Here is a 12134-nt window from a genome sequence, read left to right on the forward strand (position 1 = left end):
AGTGCATTATAAACATTCAGACATAGCCACTTGCAGAGGCAAAATGTTTTCCATTGAACAGAATCAGTAGTAAGATGTTTGGTGTTACAAATTGAGGAGGAAGTTGCAGCAGCCTCTGACAGAGATTCAAACCTGCAAGCTCCCACCTCATAATACTGCGATTGACCATGGTGGGCAAATGCCGTTCAAAAAAAAAAGAGGCACAGAAAGATTTTGTGGTTTAGACCTACAACCCCTACATGCTTTAATTACAGAACTATTGAGCATTACGTGAAAATTTCAAGTCATTCCGTTCCATCTAAAGCACAAATATTCTGAAAGGTATTATACGTTCATTAAATTATGAGGAATATGATTCAAATCATTGACCAAATAGAAAATTTATATAAGACTGGAAACAAAGTCATAAAATATTATAGTTTACAATAATTATTCATATTCAAATGCTGAACATCACATACACAACATGGCCCCTGAACATGAATCAACTCCAGATGCAAATTGTATATTAGAATTTAAATAACAGACTGAACTACAGGCTAGCTTTAACCAGGAAGCAATCTGACAAGAATGAAATAAAATAAACATAAGTGAACAATGTGTTTGGACTGTAATGTATTGTATTCCTAGCTTAGAACCAGTTCTATTTTACCCATTATCCCCACACATCAATGCCTCCTGTTTCTAACACAAATGAGGATAATATAGACAAAATGTGCAAGCGCTAAAACTTCTCTTGGGGGGAGGGGGAAGAGAGAAGATTTCCCTCTCATTAAATTGTTCACAAAATGCAGGTTCTGAGATTAGCAGTGTCAGAAGATCGGAGTAGAGCATTGATGATGTTTGTTTGAAATTCCCCTCTTCACAGTGACAGACAATGAGCAGTTTAAGATGAACAGTCATGATCTTTAATTGAATAGTGGAGGAAGATTCAAATGTGCTAATAGTTATGCTGTATTTTTCAGGCTTGGGACTATCCGGGAAAAACTACAAAAATCAGTGGGGCTGTGATTACATGTAGTGAAGTTGAATCTTTCTTAGGGATGAGAAGGAAGAGGAGTGATGAATTTTATCAATCTGCGCTTGCTCGCTGTAAAGTGTCAAGACTGAAATTTACTCAGTTCTCACCGACTGTAGTCGTGTCCAAGATTTATACAAATGTGGCAAAACAAATAAAATTACATCAAAAAATTAACATCACACATATACATAGAAAAAAGTCACATGCTTACTGAGCAGTCTTGGAAAGATCTCTCAGGTTAAGACAGCAAGTCATGGATAACTCTCATCAGCCATAAGCAAACTGGTATTGTGTACAATAAATCCAAAGTGCACCTCTATATGATGCAAGATAATATAATCCATTTCTCAACTTAACCCCCCCAACAAAAAAAAGTGAAGGACTTATTGCAGTGGCACAGGTCAATCACAGATTGAATGCATCACATTGCACAAAACAGCCACTGCCTGTAGATTGATGGCCTTAAAAGTTGCTGCTACCCCTTCTGGAAAATGATTAAACACTGGACTCTTGGTGCCCCTGTCCTTTACTTGCTCATCAATGGCAGCTTGTACGGACTATAAAAAGTTATCAGATAAACCCCTAACCCAGAGGCAAAAAAGGTATCCTATTCACGAGTGCAGTCAATAAGCCATTACCAATTTTACTAGTTTTCACAAGGAACTGCACATCCTCACTAAATGTCAAGTTTTGTTATTGAGTTTTATTTTGAAGTCAAGACATTCGCAGTACTAATTTTTATAGGAAATACGGAAAGAGAACCATGTCTACTGCACTCTCATGGTAAACAGCATGCCTACCCGTTAAAACTCCAGAAGCCATCAATATTTTAGAAACAAATGCACTGATCACAAGTACCCAGAGGCCACTTCAGGTATCCAAGGTCTGGAGAATTGCTCACACCTCCAAAAGCTTGTGTTTAACAGTGATCAGCTCCAAGATTGAGCTACAAAGAAAAAACCTGGTTTAACTCCTGATCTGTTTCTGTGTTCAAGTTCTAATAAAGTTTGGTTCTTCAACTTGGACAGGAGTGGAAGGAGGAGCTCTTGGGGTATAGGTCAAACAAAAACTGCAACGGTATTGTAGAGAATTGCACGAGGACTAGCACAGCATCAGTTCCTGGGTTCTAACTGGTCAGTATTCACAGACCACAACTTTATCTTCTGAAAAGGGGAATGTGACAGGATGACCAATAGTAATAAAGGGTGGTTTGTAAAACAGTGGTGACAGCCCATATCTGGGTCATTATTCCTGTTCGAGGAATCCCTGCAAGCTTGACTGAAGGCTCTTTCCTATCGGCCTGCTCCGTTACACGTTATGACCCAGATGCTGCAGTGTCCAGCTGAATGTGCAGTCTAAAATAATTCTGAACTCTGCTCATTCTGCGGACCAGCAACCCTCACCTGCCTTACATAAGAGACCCAAGTCAATCAATCTATGCGGATCAAAGGTTGCTCAGGATGTAACTTTGAGGAGCAAAATATAAACAAAACACAAAAACACATTAAACAGCATCTGAAGAGTTGTGCCGCATGTATTCCAAGATCACATTTTAAGTTACTTTACATCAGGGTTTCTATGACTTTCTACAGTGTGGTGCAGATAGTACATCACTAATATATTGAATATACATTACCATACTGTTTTAGGAAGCATTGCTCCATGACATATAGGATAACCTGCCGGTACAGTTTAGCAGTGTTAGTTTTCCTGCTCTCCAAGAATAAAGACCATGATGAAGTACAGTTACATGGGCAAAAACCACTCTTCCAGCCAAAGTGGGGATCTGATCACCAGAACCTTCAAGGTCCTCCCCCAACAGCCCAGGCACACATCCATAGGGGTCACTAGATCAGAATGAGCAGCCAGCATGTTTCCTTGTAAACCTAGTGTGGGTGAACCACAGCTGCTGTGACCGATTGTAAACCCTTTTGCCACCTTAACCAAAACAAAACAGAGGAATTGTGCCAGGGATCTGGGGGTTGACGAGGCTCGGTCATTGACTGGTAATGTATTAGGAGGGTTGTGGAGTATGACTTGTTGTTTTGTACTCATTTCTCTTTTCCAACATTGATTTTGTTTGCACACACACACGGAGAGTCCTATAAAAGTATCTTACTGCAGTACCAGGTGCAATTTTGACTCTCCCTCTGCAAATACACACACACAAACACATATATATAATATTATATATATAGTTATATACAGAAAATTTACAGAAGTTACATGACAGCAGACTGGACACCTTCAAATCCAGTCACATGTACGAATGCAGGACTGAGCATAGCCAAGTACCTCAATCCCTGCTGCTTTCACAGCCTGTCCCCATGGCCAGAGAACAATGACTAAGACCAGTGACTAAAGACAGACCCTGGGCGCGTGTACTGAGGTGCCACAGGAATCAGAGCGGCAAATTAAACAACGCAGCATGCAAAGTGAACATCTGGTTGCACAAACCACTTGCAGACACACACTAGTCTGACTTCATGAATGAAATCTAGCACAAAGCATGTATAAATTTTAGTGAGCAAATACTGCACCATTGCTGAAATGGTTTTAGACATTTCGATCACTTAAGGGAAGGGAGAAGCAGCAAAGTAGTTTGCTGGTTTAAGCACGCATTAATTCAGTGCCTCACAGTGACGATTCCAGCTCGTTCAGATTAATATCTTCAGCCAAGCAAAAATGCAGCAAACGCCCAAGACCAAAGATCAGTTTCAATCCTTTGGGTATGAGCAACAACTTAACAGCAGCCTTCTGTAGAACTGAATCAGAACAGGTAATTACATAAAACTATCATGTAAAGAACTCTATCGCACCACACAGACAGGCTCGATATGGACCGGTCAATTAATTAGGAAGCTTCATTTTCTGCTTTGAGAACCTATCTTGATTACCCATAAACAAAGGCGAGAAAGGGCCCTACAATTAGATTAATACCAGCTTTACTCTGAATAAGACAGCGCATAAATAAGGGGTTTTCTTGTGTTTGAAAGAGTTTCTATGCACAATTCCTCAGTACCACTATATACCTTTGCCTTGAGGGGAAGCAAATCAGGTGCCAAAGGCCAGATGAAAACAAGAACAAATGTCAAAAATCACATAGCTCTTAAATAAATTTTAGAAAGTTAAACAAAAATATAAAGAGAAGGTCAGCCCCTGCAGAGGGCTACCTGGAATTGGAATGAGGGTTGCGGGGAATACCTAAACTGAAATTTGAAATCTGCCTACAAAGCAGTTTATAAATATGCGATCTTCATCTGAAATCCTGAAGCTGGAATGAGAGCAGACGTTACACAGACATAGGCAAAGGGTCTTCTATTTGTGATATGATAAGCCTGCAGAAAAGCAGGCAAAGCAACCCGCAATCCCATTTACATTTTAGTTGGAAAAAAATATGGGAGTAAAGTTTGCAGCCCACCCCCCCCAAAAAAAAACCCCAATACACACAAGCATAGAATATTTCTGGATGTCACAGGCTGTGTGTTTTTCTTTTTAAATGGGCAGGGAAGAGGATGGGAGGGGTGTATGGGCAAGAGAAAAGGGAATGAGGGAGGCTTTCTTTGCTGTGTTACAGTGTTCAACTCTGGAGCTCTGGCAACTTGAGAGGAAGCTTCTCCCTCCACTTGAGCTGCACTCTGCTAGATGCCGGTGTTCTGCTGGTTCTGGTACCGCCGTCGCCACACTTCATGGATCTTCTTGCACCATTTGTGAGCGTTTCCACTGGGATCCATTAAGTAATATGTCCGATTAGGCTGTAAAACAAAAGGCAACAATGCAATTGAAACTGCAATCAAATCTTCATCTCACTAACTGACATTCCTTCCATTATAAAAGTGTACATCCTCCAGTAGAGGGGCAGGGAACAGCCACCCCTGCCACACAGTGGGTGCACTTGATCAAGGTTCCATTGTGGAAACTCTTACAGTCAATACTTGCATCAGGCTTCTTTCTCTGATCTCTCATTTGCATGAATTTGCAGCACTGGCAGGGCTCTTTACGTACACCCCACACAGCACAAAAGCATGGCGTTCTGAAAACTTGTATCAACAAACAGCATTTCGACACCACCAAGTCCTCCCTAGCCCTGTGTAACAACCACAGATCTGAGTACACACGGTGGGGAATATCAGGGAATTTTCAGGCCCAGCGTACAAGGGGAAGGGACAGGTTCGTGGCAGAAGCCAAGATTCAGCATGTGGGCAAAGGTAGAGGTGGAGAATAAAGGAACAACATGGGGAGGTTTACATATGAGCTGCAAGAGATTGAAAGTTGTTTATCCATGGAGGGGAAGTCCTTTATAACCATAGTCACAATATTGGCAGCCTCAGTGGCAACCATTCATTTGGTTTTCCACTGCAAACCCACCACCTTTGCAAATCATGAAGATTTATTGTAAACACAAAAACATTGTCATACAGCCAAGATGGTACAACCTAATTTGGATAAGTGACTCCCAACAAATCCAACCATCCCATAATGAACTTACAGTATGAACGAAAAATGTTTTAAAATTCTTAGCTTCTGGGCGCAGTTCCTGTGACCAAGGGATCTCTCCTTTCAAAACCTTGTTGACAGGATCCACATAGTAGAGATGGGGGCCTTCTGTGAGCAACAGCTGCCGACGTCGAGCAAACAGGCCCTGCAAACAAAAAATACCAATGAAATCAATCGGCTCCACTCAAGCATTTGTCCTTCGCCAAAGAATTGGGGCTGGCAATGCTACAATGAAATGGTGCCTAGGAACAATGTTAATAATGTAGGAAATGGTTGTCCCCAAGTAATTACCAATACATGAACAAGTTCCGTTATTAAATTCAAAAATCAGACACACTTACATACTTCATTCCTACAAACAACATTGCCCCACCCCTCCAATGTTGGTAATTGTACTGCCAGTTTTATGAGCTTTTGACTGCCATTCATTACAATACAGTGGAGATTTGTTACCCAATTGAGTTTTGGGTATTTTCTGACTCAGGACAAAATTTCCTTAGAGACATCTACAAGTCAGAATCAAGGGATAGGCTATACAGCAAAGGTATTGCCTACTCCACAGCTGACATTGTACAAACTTTCCTTGTCCCCTTCATTATCACATGAAAACCAACACAAAGCAGATGTCAAAATACAATCACAAGACTTTGTACAGAATAACAACCCGAGTAATCCCATGTTGAGCAAGAGTAGATAACGCAAGCTGGAGAATGAACAAGCCTGGCCCTGTGCACTAACCGAATGAACCACCAGGGGGCTGCGAAGCTCACTTTATTCAGTCACCACAACAAATAACCTGCTGGAAGAATTCAGTGCATCAATTGCTTCTATGAAGGAAATGGGTTAGTTGACATTCCAGGTTAAGATTGTCCATCAGGGTTACTTTCCCCACTGGACCCTCTTTAATGGACAACCACCCCCTGTTATCCAGTACAATAAGTGTACAAATTTTTTATGAGTGTAAAAGCAGCCGAGATTCAGCTGCTTCTGTGAGCTTTACAATACTTGTTACGGATCTGCTGAAGACAGATCTAGAAACAGAAAACCTGCAGCACAATACAGGAACTTCGGCCCACAAAATTGGGCCGAGCATGTCCTTATCTGAGAAGTTATCTAGGGTTACCCACAGCCCTTTAGTTTTCTGAGCTCCATGTACCTGTCCCAGGAGTCTCTTAAAGATCCCATCATATCTGCCTCCACCATTGTCGCCAGCAGCCCATTCCATGCACTCACCACTCTGCATAAAAAACTTACTCCTGACATCTCCTCTGTACCTACTTCCAAGCACCTTAAAACTGTTCCCTCTCATGCGAGCCATTTCAGCCCTGGGAAAAAGCCTCTGACTATCCACATGCCTCTCATCATCTTACACATCTCTATCAGGTCACCTCTCATCCTCTGTCACTCCAAGGAGAAAAAGGACGAGTTCACGAAACCTATTCTGATAAGGAATATTCCAGGCAACATCCTTGTAAATCTCCTCTACACCCTTTCTATGGTCTCCACATCCTTCCTATAGTGAGGCAACCAGAACTGAGCACAGTACTCCAAGTGGGGTCTGATCAGGGTCCTATATAGCTGTAACATTACCTCTCGGCTCCTAAACTCAATCCCACGATTGATGAAGGCCACTGTACTGTATGCTTTCTTAGCCTTGAGTGTCCTTTGGACTCTGACCCCAAGATCCCTATGATCCTCCACACAGCCAAGAGTCTTACCGTTAATACTATATTCTGCTATCATATTGGACCTACCAAAATGAACCACCGCACACTTATCTGGGTTGAACTCCATCTGCCACTTCTCAGCCCAGTTTTGCATCCTATCAATGTCCCATTGTAACATCTGACAGCCCTCCACACTATCCACAACACCCCCAACCTTTGTGTCATCAGCAAATTTACTAACCCATCCCTTCACTTCTTCATCAAGGTCATTTATAAAAATCACGAAGAGTAGGGGTCCCAGAACAGATCCCTGAGGCACACCACTGGTGACCAACCTCCATGCAGAATATGACCCATCTACAACCACTCTTTGCCTTCTGTGAGCAAGCCAATTCTGGATCCACAAAGCAATGTCCCCTTGGATCCCATGCCTCCTTACTTTCTCAATAAGCCTTGCATGGGGTATCTTGTCAAAATGCCTTGCTGAAATCCATATACTGCTCTACCTTTAATGTGTTTAGTCACATCCTCAAAAAATTCAATCAGACTCATAACACACGACCTGCCTTTGACATGGCCCCACTGACTATTCCAAATCATGCCTCTCCAAATGTTCATAAATCCTGCATCTTCTCCATCAACTTACCAACCACTGAAGTAAGACTCACTGGACTATAATTTCCTAGGCTATCTCTACTCCCCTTCTTGAATAATGGAACATATGCAATCCTCTGGAATGTCTCTTGTCGCCACTGATGATGCAAAGATCATTGCCAGAAGCTCAGCAATCTCCTCCCTTGCCTTCCACAGTAACATGGGGTACATCTTGTCTGGTCCCGGTGACATCCAACTTGGTGCTTTCCAAAAACTCCAGTACATCCCCTTTCTTAATAACTATATGCTCAAGCTTTTCAGTCCACTGTAAGTCATCCCTACAATGGCCAAGATCCTTTTCCGTAGTGAATACTGAAGCAAAGTATTCATTAAGTACCTCTGCTATCTCCTCCAGTTCCATACACACTTTTCCACTGTCACACTTGATTGGTTCTATTCTCTTACGTCTTATTCGCTTGCTCTTCACATACTTGTAGCATCTTGGGGCTTTCCTTAATCTTGTCCACCAAGACCTTCTCATGGCCCCTTCTGACTCTCCTAATTTCTTTCTTAAGTTCCTTCCTGCTAGCCTTATAATCTTCTAGATCTCTATCATTGCCTAGTTTTTTTTGAACCTTTCATAAGCTTTTTTCTTCTTGACTAGATTTACAACAGCCTTTGTACACCACAGTTCCTGTACTCTACCATCCTTTCCCTGTCTCATTGGAATGTACCTATGCAGAGCTCCACACAAATATCCCCTGAACATTTGCCACATTTCTTCCGTACGTTTCCCTGAGAACATCTGTTCCCAATTTATGCTTCCAAGTTCCTGATAGTCTCATACTTCCCCTTACTCCAATTAAACACTTTCCTAACTTGTCTGTTCCTATCCCTCTCTAATGCTATGGTAAAGGAATCTCTTGAAGAGGCAGCCTGCAGAGCTGAACTCCTAAGAACAGAAACCTGTATAGTCACTCAAAAGCAGGGTGAAATGCCTGCCTTCAAAAGTGATTCTGAATAGCAATTCTCTGAATTCCAGATATAGGTGCACCTATACTTCATATTGAGTTTGCATCCAGACATGGAACATAGAAATCTACAGGACATTACAGGCCCTTCGGCTCACAACATTGTGCCGGCCATGTAAACTACTCTAGAAACCGCCTGGAATTTCCCGAGCACATAGCCCTCTTTTTCTGAGCTCTATGTACCTATTAAAGAGGCTCTTAAAAGACCCTATTATATCCGCTTCCACCACCACTGCTGGCAGTGCATTCCATTCACCCACCACTCTCTGTATGAAAAACTTAACACTGACATCCCCTCGGTACCCATTTCCAAGCACCTTAAAACTATGCCCCCTCATGTCAGCCATTTCAGCCCTGGCCACATGATCAATGCCCCTCATCATTTTACACACCTCATCTCTCACCCTCCATCACTCCAAGGACAAAAGGCCAGGTATGCTCAACCTATTCTCGTAAGGTACGCCCTCAAATCCAGGCAACATCCTTGTAAATCTCCTCTGCGCTCTCTCTACAGTATCCACATCCTTCCTGTACTGAGGTGACCAGAACTGAACACAGTACTCCAAGTGTAGTCTGACCAAGATCTTGTATACCTCACGGTTCTTGAACTCAATCCCATGGTTGATGAATGCCAACACACCATACGCCTTCTTAACAACACTCTCAACCTGCGCAGCAGCTTTGAGTGTTCTATGGACACAGACCCCAAGATCCCTCTGATCCTCCACACTGCTAAGAGTCTTACCTTTTATGTTATATTCTGTCTACAAATTGGACCTACCAAAATGAACCACTTCACACTTATCTGGGTTGAACTCCATCTGCCACTTCTCAGCCCACTTCTCCATCCTATCGATGTCCCACTGTAACCTCTGACAACCCTCCAGACTATCCATAACACCTCCAACTTCGTGTCATCAGTCACCCTTCTCCTTTTTCGTCCAGGTCATTTATATAAAAAAACCACAAAGAAGAGGCTTCCCAGAACAGATCCCTGCAGAACACCACCGGTGAGCGACCTCCATGCAGAATACAAACCATCTACAACCACCCTTTACCATCTGTGGGCAAGCCAATTCTGGATCCACAAAGGTCTCCTTGGGTCCCATACCTCCTTCCTGAAGGAGCCTTGTATGGGAAAACTTATCAAATGCCTTACTGAAATCCATATACACTACATCCACTACTCTACCTTCAATGTGTTTTGTTACTTTCTTAGAGAATCCTATCAGGCTCGTGAGGCACAACCTGCCCTCCACAAAGCCATGCTGACTATCCCAAATCAGATTATGCCTCTCCAAATGCTCATAAATCCTGCCCTCGGATCTTCAACAACTTGCTCACCACTGAAGTCAGACTCACTATTTCCTGGGTTATCTCTACTCCCTTTCTTGAACAAGGGAACAACATTTGCAACCCTCCAATCCTCTGGAACCTCTCCCATACCTATTGATGATGCAAAGGTCATCGCAAGAGGCTCAGCAATCTCCTCCCTCACTTCTCACAGTAGCCTTGGGTATATCTCATCCAGTCCCAGTGACTCATCTAGCTTAATGTTTTTCAAAAGCTCCAGCACATCCTCTTTCTAATGTCTATATGCTCAAGCATTTCAGTCTACTGCAAGTCATCCCCACAATTGCCAAGATCTTTTCCCTGGTAAATACTGAAGCAAAGTACAAGTACCTCCGCATCTTCATGCACATGATTCCACTGTCGCAGCTGATTGGTCCTATTCTCACATGGCTCATCCTCTTGCTCTTCACATACTAGTGGAATGCCTTGGGGGTTTCCTTAATCCTGCTAACCATTCTGCCTGCTTCTCATGGCCCCTTCCGGCTTTCCTAATTCCATTTTTAAATTCCTTCCTAGCAACCTTGTAATTTTCTCACGCTCTCACAGTACCTAGTTTCTTGAACCTTTCATATGCTTTTCTTTCTTAAAGAGATTTTCTACATACTTTGTACACCATAGTTCTTTAACTCTAACATCCTTCCCCTGCCTCAATGGAACATACACATGCAGAACACCATGCAAGAGTTCTGCCATGCATTTCCCCAAGAACATCTGCTCCCAATTTATGAGCCCAAGTTCCGGCCTAATATTTCCTCCTACCCTAGTTAAATGTTTTTCCAAATTGTCTGCTCCTATCCCTCTCCAGCACTATGATGAAGGAGATAGAGTTGTGGTCACTACCTCCAAAATGCTCTCCCACCGAGAGATCTGACACCTGACCAGGTTCATTTCCCAATATCAGATCAAATGCAGCCTCTCCTCTAGTTGGCTTATCTATATATTGTGTCAGAAAACCTTCCTGAACACACTTAACAAACTCTACCCCATCTAAACCCCTTGTGCTAAGTAGATGCCAATCAATATTAGGAAAGTTGGAAGTTAAAATCTCCCATCACAACAACCATATAATTGCACCGTTCCAGAATCTGCCTCCCTATCTGCTCCTCGATGTCCGTGTTACTATGGGGGGGGGGGGGGGGGGTCTATAAAAAACACCCAGAACAGTTATTGTCCCTTTCCTGTTTCTGACTTCCACCCACACTCCATGACTTCCTCCTTTTCTGCAACCGTGACCTATCCCTAATTAACAATGCCATGGCCCACCTCTTTTGCCTCCCTCTGTTCTTTTTGAAAGATCTAAAGCCTGGTACACTCAGCAGCCATTCCTGCTCCTGAGACATCCAAGTCTCTGTAATGGCCAGTCACAACTCCACGTATTGATCCACGTTCTAAGTTCATCCACCTGTTAATGATACTCCTTGCATTAAAATAAACACATCTCAAACCATCAGGCTGAGTGCATCTTTGCTCTAACATCTGCCTATCCTTCTTCACAAACTCCCTTCAAGCTGTCTACTTGTGCTCCAACCTCCGCACCCTGGGCCTCTTCACTTCGGTTCCCACCACACCCCCACCCCCATAAATCTAGTCTAAACCTCAGGAGAGGTCCCAATGATCCAAAAATCTGAATCTCTGCCCCCTGCTCCAATCCTTCAGCCACACATTTATCCTCCACCTCATTCTAATACTATACTCACTGTCTTGTGGCACAGGCAGTAATCCTGAGATTACTGCCTTTGAGGTCCTGCTTCTCAGCTTCCTTCCTAACTCCCTGTATTCTGCTTTCAGGACCTCCACCCTTCTTCTACCTACATCGTTGGTACCAATATGTACCACAACCTCTGGCTGCTCACCCTCCCATTTCAGGATATTGTGGATGTGCTCAGAAACGTCACAAACCCTGGCACCTGGGAGGCAAACTACTATCCGTGTTTCTTCTTCGCATCCACAGAATCGCCTATCTGTCTGCCT

General features: G+C 43.0%; 1 protein-coding gene across 2 annotated transcripts in view; it reads right to left on the bottom strand.

The window, feature by feature from the left end:
- Positions 1 to 364: 364 nt before the first annotated feature.
- LOC140202917 (3-phosphoinositide-dependent protein kinase 1-like) overlaps positions 365 to 12134 on the bottom strand; it is an 82366-nt gene continuing 70596 nt past the window's right edge. For both annotated transcript variants that reach the window (XM_072268505.1, XM_072268506.1), the window contains 2 exons: positions 5511 to 5663; positions 365 to 4776 (listed from right to left, as the gene is read on the bottom strand). In XM_072268505.1, the coding sequence (XP_072124606.1) occupies positions 4663 to 4776; positions 5511 to 5663 (267 nt within the window). In that variant the 3' untranslated portion in view covers positions 365 to 4662. The remainder of the gene's footprint in view (positions 4777 to 5510; positions 5664 to 12134) is intronic.

The sequence above is a fragment of the Mobula birostris genome, chromosome 9 (genome assembly GCF_030028105.1).
Source record: "Mobula birostris isolate sMobBir1 chromosome 9, sMobBir1.hap1, whole genome shotgun sequence".
NCBI classification, from domain to species: Eukaryota; Metazoa; Chordata; class Chondrichthyes; order Myliobatiformes; family Myliobatidae; genus Mobula; species Mobula birostris.